Below are 14,101 nucleotides of genomic sequence, written 5' to 3'. Positions count from 1 at the left end.
TGTCATGGCATTCTAACAAACAGAACGTGTGCACAGGTTACCGGCTGCCATCTAGTGGCATACATTTTAATTGTTCTGACTTGCACGACGGTACTATGTGGATTTGTAAATATTTCAATTAATTTTCGACTGTAATTTACCCTAGAACCCTATTCATTGGAAAAAGTCTCATTTAAATCTTTGAAATTAGAATGTTCATTAAAATAATGTAGTTAACATTTTTCACAACGAAATTAGACGTGACACACCAGGATAACCAAGTAAAAGACTTGCAAAGGAAAAAAAGTTCAGATTAAAAAAGAATACTTGTATAGATATGCAGTACTGTATTTGTAAGCTAGTGCTCGGAGACTGGCCTGAATTCCACATGCATCATAAATATAGTGCAATGGAAAATAGTGAAGAGACATTGGCAACATCAATGAGTAAAAATATGACAAACTCTTAATAATCCACCCCCCTCCCTCCCCACTTTTAATCATGAAAAGTGTAACCACATGTCAGCGCCTTTATGTTTTGTTTATTTAAAAAAATTATGAATGAAATTATTAGGTAAATTGTGTACGGGTTGAATACAAGCAAGCAAAATGGATTGTATTTTGCTTACTTTTTAGGGACATTTAATACAAACAACAAATTGGAAATTAAATTGCGTTCAGAGTAAATTGTCCATTGTAGGGTTCCTTAGCCGCTACGGTTTCCATGGTAACAGTAACTCGTCGATGTCAAGGCAAATGTTTGTTTAACGGATCTTAAAACTCGCGCCAAATGTCATTTAACATGACGAAATGGCACAGGTGACAATTAAAAGTTTATATTTAAAACGTGAGACACAACTTTGGTTTTATTTATGAGAACCGAACGAGCGCTTGTCGCATGAAAAAAAGGGTCGACAATCCGCATCAAGATGTCAGAAGTGCTCCTCTCTTGTTCTGACACGGAAGAAGAAGACGTCGATGAAGAGTATCAAGAGGAGGTTGGCGTTGAAAATGTTTACAAATGTGTTTTATTGACTTGTCTGAAAACCAAGTTACTAACTGTAAACTGGTTAGTTGGAGTTTGGGGGATTAGCAAGGTGGAGGAAAGAATGTAAGGGATGTTTAAAGGGAAAAAAGATTAACTGGGATTTTATTTAAAAAAGGGACGGATTTGGTTTTATTGTAAGCATGGGATAAGGGGCCTGAGAATCGACGTGACTCTAAACATGCACATAAAATACTATATTCCTTCATTTTTCTTTCTGCCGCTTATCCCCAATAGGGTCGTGGGGGTGCTGGAGTCCATCCCAGCTAACTTTTTGCAGTGGGCAGGGGAACCTCTGGACTGATTGCCAGCCAATCACATAGCACACAGATACAAACAACCCTCCACTCACACATTCATGCCTAGGGGAAATGTTTACATTTTAATTGACGTGCTTGTTTTTATGTAAATGGTCTGCATTTATATAGCGCTTTTCAAGTCAATGAAGACCTCCCTAAGCACTTTACAATGTGCTTCACACTTTTCCCTTTTACACACTAACTAACCGATAGCAGCGTCAACCATGCAAGGGAACTACCTGCTATCTATTCAGTGTCTTACCCAATAACATGGAGGAGCCGGGAATCGAATCTACGAGGTCTTGACCCCAAGATGAGCGTTCTACCTCCTGATGCCGCCCATTGTGCGATTTTTGGGAAGGAACAGGAGTGCTAGGAGAAAACACACTCAGACACAGGGAGAACATGTAAACCCCACAAAGGTAGGCTGGTAGCTGGATTTTAACTCGAAACATCTGAAGTGTGAGGCAGATAAACAATCACCCACCATGCCGGCAAGACTTTAAGAAAAAAAGACATTTAAAAAAAAGAATATCAGGATAGATAATTTACGTTCTACGTGTTCTGTCAAATAGTTTAATGACATTTACCAGCGATATTGTTTAAAAATAAGACTAGAATAAGATAAGACGATAACTTACAGTACACATAGGGCAATATATGTTTTCACAATTTTGTGTGCTTGTTTTGGGCAGTGATAGCCATTGTGAAAAAAACTCTGAATCTGTTAGTCCTCGTTTGAAGGGACCTGAACCATCTGTGAGGGCAGCAGGTCAAAACGGTGGTAGCTGGGATAAGAGTAGTCCTTAAAAATGTTGTCAGCTCTACCAGCAACGTCCAGCCGGGCTGCGCAGAGAGCAGTCGATAGTTTTCTGGGTTGTGTTAATGACTTTCTGTAAGGGTATTTTGTCTGCTTTTCCTTCTGATCCAGAGTTTGATTTCCTTCAATTTCCATTCCAAACATGAATGTTAAAAGAAGATATAATGGGGAGATATGGGAAGAAGGAAACGCGAAAAGGCAGAAAGAAGTAGAAAAGTAACGATTATAAATAGGGATGAAATGAATGAGAGTAAGATGGAAGGATATATACAAAAAATTGTATATAAATGAAGAAAGAAGGAGAAAATGAAATTAACTAATTAACTCGGATGGTGCAAAACAACACACTTGATGATCTTTCATTATCTTTACTTAAATTTTGGTACTTCAGGCCTACGATGAGATCCCAGCATCGCTGCTCAGCTACTGTGAGGCCTCCAGATTGCGAGCGGCAGCTTGTGAGACGCTCATCTTGGAAGACCTCGAACGTATGATCCCTAACAGAATTTAATAAAATACAAAACTGATATATTTCATGGCAAGAAAAAAGGGAAACTTTAACCATTTTCTAAGCTTTGTTATCTCCCTTTGCATTGCGTATTTGTGTGATTTCAGATCTGACTGCCTCAGAACACAATGAAGAACCAATGAGGGAAAATTCTGACAAGATTGACACGGACAAGAAAATGAAATGTGAGATGGTAGGTTTATTTGCTTACATAATGTTGTGCACTGTACACTTTAAATTGCTTAAAACATTTTTATAAAAGAGTATCTTCTACTTGTAGTTGTATCTGTACAATTACCTCTAACCTCATGATGTCATTATCCATGCAAAGAGAAAGGTTTTTGTATTACAATATTTATCCAACCAAGGTATGTATTTTACTTTACCCTCCTCTTACATCACTTAGTATGCAATTTGGCCTTTCTAGATGTCTTATGCACATTGCCAAATCATTTCGCTGACATTATCACATGAACAAAAATGTCTGATGCAGGAAGACTTATTTGATGAAGAAAATGAAGACAGCAGCGCCCCCACTGGCAGTTCTCCGAATGAAAAAGAGTTGTCAATTATACCGTTGGCCAACCATGGTATAATACTGCAGAAATGTTAATGATCACAAGACGGCGCCATAATACTACTGTGGTTTCTTTTGTTCACCAAGTTTCAAGTGTGACTGAACTACAGCTGGAAATTGAGCGAGGGGAGCAACAGTTTAAGGAAGAGCTGCAGAGATTTATGGAAGTGAAAAAGGTGAGTTTGGGAAAGTCTCAGAGGTTTACCGGTGGCAATGTTGTGTGTTTCGGCTCTGCAGTTGCGTCAGGAACAGGCGGATACGATGGAGTTAAAGGCAAAGGAAAAACTTGAGCGTGAGTTCCAGATTCAGCAGGTTAGTCTTGTAAAGAAAACCCAGGAAGTAAACAATTGAAACCATGATGCGAACTGTTATCAAATTTGGTATGATTTTATAATACTAATACTTTGTTCAAACAGGATTTAGTCAAGGCCATGAGGAGACAAGTGGGGGAGGAGGTGTTACGGAGTAAGGAGGAACAGAGGGTCCTGGAAGAAAGGAAGAACAAAGAGATAAAAGATGAGAATAAGAGGAAGCGGGAACAAGAACAGGAAAGGTTAAAGGTGAAACTGAAGGATGAGGAGGAAAAGGACAAAAAGAAGATAATGCAAATAGAGCAAGAAATTAAGATAGCAAAAGACAACAAGAGGAGGAAAGAAACAGAAAGTAAACTTGAAGAGGTAGTGAAATTAAGTCGGAACAAGGAGGAAGATGATAAGGCAATAATGAAGATACAAAATGAAGGAGAAAGCATAGAAAAGGAGCATGTTCAAGCTCAGAGGACACAAACAGACACAGAGGAAAAGAGAAATAAAAGGGAACAAGAAGAGAGACACAAAGAAATTATAAAGCAGAGGATAAAACAAGAGGAGAACAACGGGTGTAAAAAATCGGACAGGGAACAGAAGGAGAAAATGATGAGCAAATATGATGAGAACAACTCAAGTCTTGCAGAGAAAGAAGAGAAGGAAAATGATAATATCATTGAGGAAGACAAAGTCTGGATGAGGAAAACGGAAGTAGAAAGAATGAGGACGGACATAAAACACAGTGATGAAAAAACAAAGGAAGCAAAAATGATACATACAGAAGAAGACTTGATTAAAAGGGAACAAAAGGTGAGGAACAACAAAGAAGTTAATGAAAAATTTGAGGACGTGGAGGAACAGAGGTTGAGAATGGAAGATCAAGATTGGAGCAGGAGGAAAAAGATATACAGTGAAGGAACAGACAACCAGGAAAAAAGAAACACGAGTGACCAGACGACTGAAGACGAAAAGAGGAATCGGCTGGCCTTAAGAACAAAGGAAGAAGAAACATTAATGAAACTGGAGGCGGGAAAAAAGTGCTGTACACAAAAGGAAGAACATGTAAACTGTAAGAAAAAGCTTGAATCTAATAAAAATCAGGACGATGTTGAAAAGAGCATATCAAACAAAGTGACAAAAAAGCTGGACAAAAATGGTGACAGGACGAAAGAGGAGAGTAATAGGATACAGGAACATGAAGAGATGATAAAAAATATAGAGGTTAAGATCATTCAGAACAAGGAGATGATGGATGGGGTAATGAGGAACTCGGAAAGTGAAGGCGACAAGAGAAAAAAAGAGGGAGAAGGGATGAATGTAAACGTGGAAGACAGGTGCAGTAAGGTGAACAGGAAAATTAAAGCAGAAAAGGCAAATACAACCACAAGTGGGGAAAACGTGAAAGTTGAAAGATCAAAGGTAGGAGAGATCGAGCAGGCCTTCGAGGATGTGGGAAAGACTAAGGAAAATGAGGGAGGAGAGAGGAGTGAGGAATGGCACAATAAAAGCCTTGATGAAGACAATACAACCAACTGTGACAAAGACACGAAGAAATGGACTAAAGTAGAGAAAAAGGAAAGTAGTAAAATGTCTGAAGAAAATCAGATACTGGAGAAGGAGGAAAGGGAGCAGCAAAGTATGAAGCAGTGGAATGATGACCTGACTTCAAACAGGGAAGAAAAAGAGAGAACATATAAGCAAAAGAGAGACAAGGGGACTCAGGAAGATGTAAAGAATGAAGAACTTCTGAAGACAAATGAGAACGACTTTGAAGACGAAAAAAGAGGAGAATTGAAAATAATCTGCAGAACTGAAACAAAAAAGAATATAACCCGTGAGAATATTGAAGCAAGCGTCCATCAAAACATCCACAAGAACAAGTATGAGACCAATAATAAGGATGTACCTCACAAAACCCTTCAAAATATTAATGAGAACCTTCAGGAGAACATCCAACAGAATGTCAGTAAGATCATCCAACAAAAGATCCATGAGAACATACATCATAAAATTCTTCAAAACCCCCGGAAAAACCTTCAGGAGAACGTTCATAAGAATGAAAACATCCAAGTTAATTTTCTTAAAAGCATTCATGACAACCAGTCAAAGATCCATGCTAACATCGACAATAGGAGCTCTCAAAACATTCAAGAGAACGTCCCTCAGATTGTCGCTGAAAACATCCAACGGCAGATCCATGAGAACATCCATCAAAAGATCCTTCAAAATGGCCATGAGAACCTTCACAAAAACGTCCATCAGAATGTGAGAGAGAATAATCAACTGAAGGTCAGTGAGAATGTTTTGGAGATTTATCAGAAAATCAGTGGACACATCCAACCCAAGATCCGTGAAAACATTCATGAAAATATCGATCCAAACATCAATGACAACAACCAGGGAAACAACTATGAGAACATTCAGGATAAAATACATCAGAAATTTAGCGAGATCATCCAACAGAAGACCCAGGAGAAAATTCATGAGAGCATCAATACAAACATTCATGATAACAACCAGGAGAACAACGAGACCATTCATGAGAACTTTCAGGAAAATGTCCACCCGAAACTCAGGGCGAGCATTCGACCAAATATCCATCAGGACAATTCCAAGAACATCAATCCAAACATCCATGATAATAGCCATGAGAACCTTCACGGGAATTTCCAACAGAATGTCAGTAAGAGCATCCAACCGAAGACACACGAGAACATTCTTGAAAATATCAATACAAATATCCATGACAACAACGATGAGAGCATCCAGGCGAACATCTATGATAACGTTCATCAAAAACCCTCATGCCAAAGCGGCCTCTCCCAAGTACTGGTTCAAAGGAGGCTTTCTTGGATGAAAGAACGTACCCCGTGGTCAGAATTGCAGAATAGGAGCATCCAAGAAAGTTCTGTTGGGTCCAGGAGAAAGAGCAGAAGCTGTGCACAGAACAGTGACTTTCCTCCGCTTTGTCCCGACAAGTTGCTACAGGCTACAGGCAGGGCCGTCCTGCAGGAGGTGAACCACAGAAATCCTGGTCTACCAACTTCAAAAAAACTGAAATGATTCTCTTATTTTGTTTCAGGTAACCATCTTGGTTCTGGAGGACTTGTCAGGCTGCAATTTGTCCACACTGGCGCAATGTCCTCAACTCCAATCCCTCACGCTGAGAAGATGCGGATTAAAAATCTTGGACGGGATTAGCAAGTTAGAACAGCTGTGCTATATTGACGTGCAGGTGAGTACATCTTTAATTGTTGTCCATTTTGTCACGAAAATATATACTTTTTGGTTGCAGGACAACGACATCTCATGGATGGACTGCGAAAACATGGCTTGCCTGAGAGTTCTTAAAATGAGCCGCAACAAATTGACATCCATTCATGGCCTGAGTGGAGCAATGAATCTAGATGTACTAGAACTTTCCTACAACAACATAACACGCATTGGTAAAGGCATATAAAAATGAAAAAAACTTTTACGTTGTAATTTCTATTGTGTGGCTTAGGCGCTAGTTAGCCATATTTAATATTCTCCACTAGGGAGCAGCATTATAATGCTTATGCTCTGCTCTCTAGTACAGAAGACGAGCCCAACATCAAACACTCCGCTTGAGTATTCATTTCAGATAATTTCATCCTCCAATAAAAGGGAAATCTTATTTCCATTAGACATTGGGAATTATTTAACAGATCAGCGTCTTTAAATACATCATCAATTCTTACCAAATTATTGGAAAATAGCCTATACTTTATACATGTATTTGTAATTTATTTGATGCCTTTATACAAGGTAAATGTTTTTGTGTTCAACAGAACCTATTTTAAATCTATTTTAGCCACAAACTTTGTCATGACATAATAATAACTTAGTAACAACATAGTAACAACATAGTAATACAATTAAAAAAAAACAAATGTTAAACCTGCTTTGAACAATTACAACAGGGTAATAACTTAATAACAACATAGTAATAACATGATAAAGGCTTATCAAACTAGTAGCCCCTCATTCTAATCAGTAAAAAAAAGGTAGCTCTCAGGTTCAAATAGCTTGGCGACCTCTATTCTACGACGTCCCCAAAAAACAAGGAGAAAAAAACTCCAAGAGCTTTTGCAAATTATACTAACAGCAATTTTAATTATTAAGAACCACTTGAGAAGAACTGTGTTTTCTTTTAAAAGCATGTTTTCAAAGTATTGTTATTTTTCATCACTGCAACTCTTAGTAAAGATTAAATTTTACAATACATGGTGGTTCCGGTTCCCATTAAAAACAAGCATAATTTCCCCTTATTTTTACAAAAATGATAACTGGGGTCCCTTTCTCACTTCTAGCTGGTTTAGGGTCTTTGAGTCGACTTCACCGCTTATCTCTGGACCACAACCAACTGGTGAGCACAAAAGGGCTGAGGGACATCTGTACCTTGCTGCACCTCGACTGCTCCCACAACCACCTGGGCAGCGTGGAGGGCCTCGAGAGCAACGTTCTTCTGCGGACGCTCGATCTGACTGGAAACAGCCTCACTGAGGTTTTGTTGAACCCTAACTCAAATAAGACAAATGGCTTACTCAGATTTTGGTTGAAACAATAATTTTGCCAAAATCAGATTTCCATAGAAAGCTGCACAAATCAGTCAACAATTATATTGCAAATAACAAAACAAACAGAATTCTTGCCTAAATCAATGATTTAACATTGGCAAATGTTCTCTCTAAATCAGCATTTTTTTCTTGAAAGTCCTAAAAATTACAATCATGCAATCATGTTATTATGTGACAATTTGCAAATCTAAATATTTCACAAGATGCAAAATAAACAAAATAAAATATATACACATAAAATAAAGATGATTAAAAATGTCAGGAAATTGCAGTTTTTAACTTTTAAAAAAGACATGTAAAATAATGGTATTTTTACACAATACCAAAAGAGAAAAAAAAACATGCAAAGTAGCTTATTAACTGCTTTTTAAGGAAGTTCCTACAGAAAAGATCCACTTTGACGTGAAGTTAAAAGATATATAATAAAAAAGTACACGTTAATACTTAAAAATTCATAAAAATAAAAACATGTTTATTTTTTTTCCTGAAAAAAAATATGATTCGTTTTTAGAAATAATAATTTAAAAAGCATCGCATCATCATCGTCAAGATTTTTTAATTTAGTTAATAAAAATTGCTATTATTATACTTAGCAGTTTAATGAAACAGCTCATTGTATATATTAATAATAATACAGGAGACATGTACATAACCTTAATGTTCAAAGATCCTTTATATATTTGTTTGCGCCTATTTGCTTTCATGTTACTTTTATCAATTGTGATCCAGCCCTGGTGTGCATTAGGTTAAAGAAAAAGGAGTCAGGGATGTGAGGTGGATTGGGGGTGGCAGAGTGATTTCCTACGCGTGTTCAAGGTTTATTTTCTTGGATGAAAATGGTCAAAGTAAAAAAAAAGGAATTTTCCAAATACAGTCCAAATGCCAACCCAAATCCCCAAAAAGGTGAATAAATAAGAGTTTAGCCGAGCGCGTCTAAGAGAGACCTGTACATGCCTGCACTATACAAGCAACTTGACAGAGACAGCAATGATGAGTTCAGCCAGAACATGGCATCAGCAAGTAGAATATTTTGTAGTTCCGGACACCACTTTTAAGGATATTAGGAGCGATAGAAAATATTCAGAAGGTAGCAGTTGTAGGCCTGCCCATGTTGGGGGTGCATCATCAAATGTTGAAATTCATTATTTGACTATAATGAAGCAATGTAATAGAATTGAGCCCATGTTTAACCAGCAAGTCGTCAATAAAGTGCAATTAACAAGTCTCAGTCCAGAAGAACACATACAAGTGTAGTAATTACTAAATGAAACCACACTGTTCTGCCCGTCTGGAGCGTCTGACATTGATGGATGGAGCACGCTAACATTTTTGTAACCCCCCTCAGCCGGCTTGTGGTTAAGTGACAACCGGGTTATGTTCCTCCACTGCAGCCGCCCACTTTGCACGACCATGTCCTACTCAGGGAGCTGCGCTTGGACGACAACAGCCTGGCTTCCCTGCACCATCTCCCTGACTCGTGGCTGCCGCACTTGCAAACGCTCACATTAGCGCGAAATAGGTAAAATAAAACTGTGATTAAGTGTAGTAAACAACAATACAGTAATCCCTTGATGTGTTGCGGTTTATGTATTGCGGTTTTGCTACGGATTTTCATCGTGCATTGTGTTCTGCATTTTGATTGGCTAATAGGAAGAAGATGCTTTCTATCGCCAACAAAGTTGGACCCCTCCACCTGCTAAACTTGCTCCGGAGTCATATACGGGTCTTTGGAGCTCCTTAATGGCTCTCTGGCGCTTTTTAAATAATTTTGATAATAGAAAAAATATATATGGTTTCTGTAGGACAAAACAAGAAGGTAAATGCTGTTTTCCATACAGCTACCTGATGGCGGCAAAGTATTTTGAAAGAAAAGTGGTTCGGGTCCTTAATCCATACAGTTGTGCAATAAAACATCAGGATTATTTTGAATTATAATTTTAATTATAGTTTTTGTAAAAGGAAAAATAAATTGTATAGAGGAATTTTATTTGTTCAGCAAATACTTGAACCTGTAAACTGGGTTTGTTCTTGGGTAATTGATAAAATAATTTATAATTGAATAAAAAAATAAAGGTTTCTACTTCGTGAGTTTTGACTATCACGGCATGTTTTTGGAACACAACCCCCGTAGACAACAAGGGAGTACTGTAAAGTATACAAATATTCACAAACAGGGTGCAATGTGGTTCAATAGGAATAATGTAAAATCTGGTTGTCCGTTCTTCTCTATATCTGTCAATCCATTTATTTATTCTATTTACTTTTTTTTCTATTTTCTGATATTTTCTTTTTTCACTATTGTTCTCTTCTTTTTCTTTTGTTCTTCTTTTCTTTTTTTTTCTTTACCTGCATTTATTCAAAAAGGTTGAAATTTCTTTAGAGCACCTCAAATGTTTTTCAATTTGTACATTTTTTTGTAAAATGCCTCATATGAGAGGTATTTCTAATATTTGGAATCTCTCAGAGTCAAATAAGGCAAGAAAAACATTAGATAGATAGATAGATAGATAAATACTTTATTCATCCCCGCAGGGAAATTAACATTTCCAGCAGCATCCCTTCGCTGAGAACAATACAATAATAAAACAAAAGGAATACAATATACAAATACCCAATGTGACGTGCTAATACCCACTGTAGCATGTTGTATAGAGTATTTAAATACTGGTAGTGCTACATAAAATACACACTGCAATAAAAGTACGGTAATATGCAATGTAGGGGGTGTGGTTTAATGTGGGCCTTTACTCCGCTGGGTGGAATTAAAGAGCCTCATGGCATGAGGAAGAAAAGATCTCTTCAGTCTGTCCGTGGTACAAGACAGTGACAGCAGTCTGCCGCTGAAGCTGCTCTTCTGTCTGGATATAATGCTGTGTAGTGGATGTGATGAATTGTCCATGTTTTACTGCAGCATTATTTTTTCAGCTTTATGAAAAAAGGTTGTTACTTTAAAGATCGCACCCAATTCTATATGCGTATTTCAAAAAGTTGTGACCTTAATAAAACCAGTGTCTGAAACTCATGACAAAAAGTTAGCGGACACCATGGGCAGACAACTCGGAAAAGTTGCCTGCCCAGCCATAAAGTTGCCTGCCCCATTTTTCACAATTTGAAACACAATAAGACGACTAATCGCAAAAAAACCCATTGTTACAAATTCTTAAGGATTGCTAATCAGAATGTATAACAAAACAACACTTTAAAATTAAGTTTATTATAAATCCACTTATAACATTCATTGCATTTATATGACATCGCTGTATTCCATCTGCCATCAGCATGTACCTGTATTTACTTATATTCATTCATGTTCTTTTGAATATCTCTTCTGGGGCTGAGGTTTTGGCTTGATTCCTAACCACTTAACCATTTTACTTGTGTTGCCTGTGCGTCTACTTTGGAAAATCATATGAAAATGCGCGACATTATAGCGCTCTGGAAAGTCAGGAAGCACGAAGTTATTCGATACAGGGTTCTGATTGGCTGCCGAGTATGCAAGTTGCCAAATGAACCAAAATTTCAAAATTTCCAAAACGAACGAAGATTTGGAAATCGGAATACAACGTTTTACTCCCCCCCCCCCCCCCCCCCAAAAAAAAAAAAAAAAAACGTTTTTTTTTTATTTTTATTTTTCTTGAAAAAGTTGTCGGCCACCTGGGCGGAGATGTTTTGTAAGTTGTACGCCCGACATAAAAGATGCACGCCCCGGGTGTCCGGGCAGACATTATTTCAGGCACTAGCAATGTAAACAGTCCATGATTGCAAAAAAATAGAATAAAACCAATGACAGAGAATGGACGCTAGTGTTTCTTATGTAACAGCAGCTATAGCTGGTGCTGGCTAAAATATGGTCCGCAGGCCAAAAAATGGCCCTTACAACCAGTAATTTTCAACCACTGTGCCGTGACACACTAGTGTGCTGTGAGAGATCGTCAGGTGTGCCGTGGGAAATTATCCAATGTCACTTTTTAAAAGTTAGAATTTACTAAAACATTTATGAATCATTTTCTGCAAATATTATGTCATTATCAAGTGTCCGTGCTGTAAACACTGGGGGTATTATAAATTATATTGTAATTTAACATACTGTTAAGTGTCATTTCATAACCATTTTGGTTAGTGGTGTGTCGCTAAATTTTTCCAATGTTAAAAACATGCCCTGGCACTGCCTTAGACCACTGTTTGGAACCCAATGAATTAAAGCATATAGTGAAATTCTATATAACGTAGCTGTCGTGTAGAAAAAAAGTAGTAAGTATCTCAGAGATTTCTTTCTTTTTCGGGTGGATGAAAAAAACAATATTATCCCGCAAAATATGAATAACAGATTTTCTTTTTTTTTTAAACATGAAATCAAAATTGTCCTCATTTTCATTCAAAAAATGTAGTAAACATTGTTTACATCTGGATTAGACATCAGGAAAAAACATGTAGCAAGGATAAACAGGCTAATATTTACACAATTACTCGTTCAATGACTCTTAAATAAACCATTTACCATTTTTTTCACATGACAGCGATACGGATGTATCTTTGTGTGTTCAAGGCTCACTCACCTGCCTGACATGTCTGCTGCTGTATCGCTAGCTACTTTAGACCTGCATTTCAACTGTCTGTCAGGTAATCAACAGTAAAATGTGCAAATGTATAAATGAATGTCAAACTGTCAAATAAGAAAACATGTCTCTTAGATGTCCAGAACGTGTGCCAGAGCCTAGAAGGATGCTGTTCCTTGGCTGAGGTTCACGTCGCTGGTAATCCTCTCCAACGGGAGAGCCGCTGGAGGTGAGAAGTCGGTTATTTCTCACTCGCGTGAAAAATCACCTGATTTGTCAAAGCGGCACATTCCTGAATTTTCCCGGCATTTCCCTTTGGGATCAATAAAGTATCGAGCGACGTTTTGACAGGAAGTCTGCAGCTTGTCGGTGGAACTGCGTGTGGTTTTCTTATACGTTAAAAAATGTCAAAATAATCTCAGCATTCTTTCAATCTGGGTTACTTACCCCATAGAGTTTTAATGTCAAATATTTTGTGAATGTGAAAACATTTCCAATTTAAAAATTTCAATACATATCCCTCCACTATTTATATTATTATTCAAACAACTCTTGCTACATGTATGTATTTTTTTTTGGAATGTATCCACCACACTTGAAATTACAGTATTCCCTTGATTTTAGCGTTCAGTAACCACCCGCATTAAGTGAATTTCCCCCAAGTAGGAAATATATTCATTTATGTCTTATAGAGTAGCACACAAAATCTTTTTTGTTCCCCCAGGAGCTCAATGTATCTGTGATATTTCCTCATAGCATCATTTCTATATTTATATTATTATTATTATTATTTGTTGTATGTGCATTTGTGTGTGTATATGTGTTCTCCAGTATAGATTTTAATAGAACGTCGGCCATTTCCATATATTTTCAACTCAAAGCTTACTCAAGTAGTCAGGAAACCAATAGAGGTGAAAGGCAAGATGTATTAGTATGATACTTCCATACCACATCCCCATTGGATCAGCATTCTGAAACAAAGGACAATAAAGGAAATAAGAAATTAACAAAATAAACTACAATAAATACATTTAAATTAAATAAATAAAAGGTGTAACACAAGAAATCTGTTGACTTGTGCCCATTACTGGGCACATGCAGTTTCCCTCCTTTGGAATACATTTATGCCGCAAAGCACTATGGGACTTGTAGGACAGCGATAAAGGATGCTCAGCAGAAACAAGCACTGTACTTTGTTAATTTTTCTAAGTAAAATAAAAGAAATTATACTTTATTTCATGGCAAATTTTAAATGCTGAAACTACGTCTATTTTCACAAGGGCGTTTTTCCTGCTTCTACGCTAAGATCCGATCGCTGGCAAATTGCATGTATAAGGGGTATTGATTTGTTACTAAATGATTAATTCTGATTTCTCCAATCAGAAGGCAGTACCCTAATTAGTAATTTTGTA

General features: G+C 37.3%; 1 protein-coding gene across 1 annotated transcript in view; it reads left to right on the top strand.

The window, feature by feature from the left end:
• The first annotated feature begins 856 nt into the window (after window positions 1-856).
• Window positions 857-14,101, top strand: part of lrriq1 (leucine-rich repeats and IQ motif containing 1) — a 58,045-nt gene continuing 44,800 nt past the window's right edge. Inside the window, exons 1-13 of the mRNA XM_088339343.1 lie at window positions 857-976; window positions 2,534-2,630; window positions 2,758-2,843; window positions 3,144-3,240; window positions 3,315-3,403; window positions 3,465-3,539; window positions 3,644-6,547; window positions 6,615-6,767; window positions 6,828-6,978; window positions 7,867-8,060; window positions 9,525-9,652; window positions 12,680-12,753; window positions 12,825-12,918. Coding sequence (XP_088195469.1) covers window positions 908-976; window positions 2,534-2,630; window positions 2,758-2,843; window positions 3,144-3,240; window positions 3,315-3,403; window positions 3,465-3,539; window positions 3,644-6,547; window positions 6,615-6,767; window positions 6,828-6,978; window positions 7,867-8,060; window positions 9,525-9,652; window positions 12,680-12,753; window positions 12,825-12,918 — 4,211 coding nt within the window. The 5' untranslated portion in view covers window positions 857-907. The remainder of the gene's footprint in view (window positions 977-2,533; window positions 2,631-2,757; window positions 2,844-3,143; window positions 3,241-3,314; window positions 3,404-3,464; window positions 3,540-3,643; window positions 6,548-6,614; window positions 6,768-6,827; window positions 6,979-7,866; window positions 8,061-9,524; window positions 9,653-12,679; window positions 12,754-12,824; window positions 12,919-14,101) is intronic.

The sequence above is a fragment of the Urocampus carinirostris genome, chromosome 7 (genome assembly GCF_059441175.1).
Source record: "Urocampus carinirostris isolate Australia breed hairy pipefish chromosome 7, RoL_Ucar_1.0, whole genome shotgun sequence".
Lineage (NCBI taxonomy): Eukaryota > Metazoa > Chordata > Actinopteri > Syngnathiformes > Syngnathidae > Urocampus > Urocampus carinirostris.
This window is presented reverse-complemented; position numbering and strand designations above follow the sequence as displayed.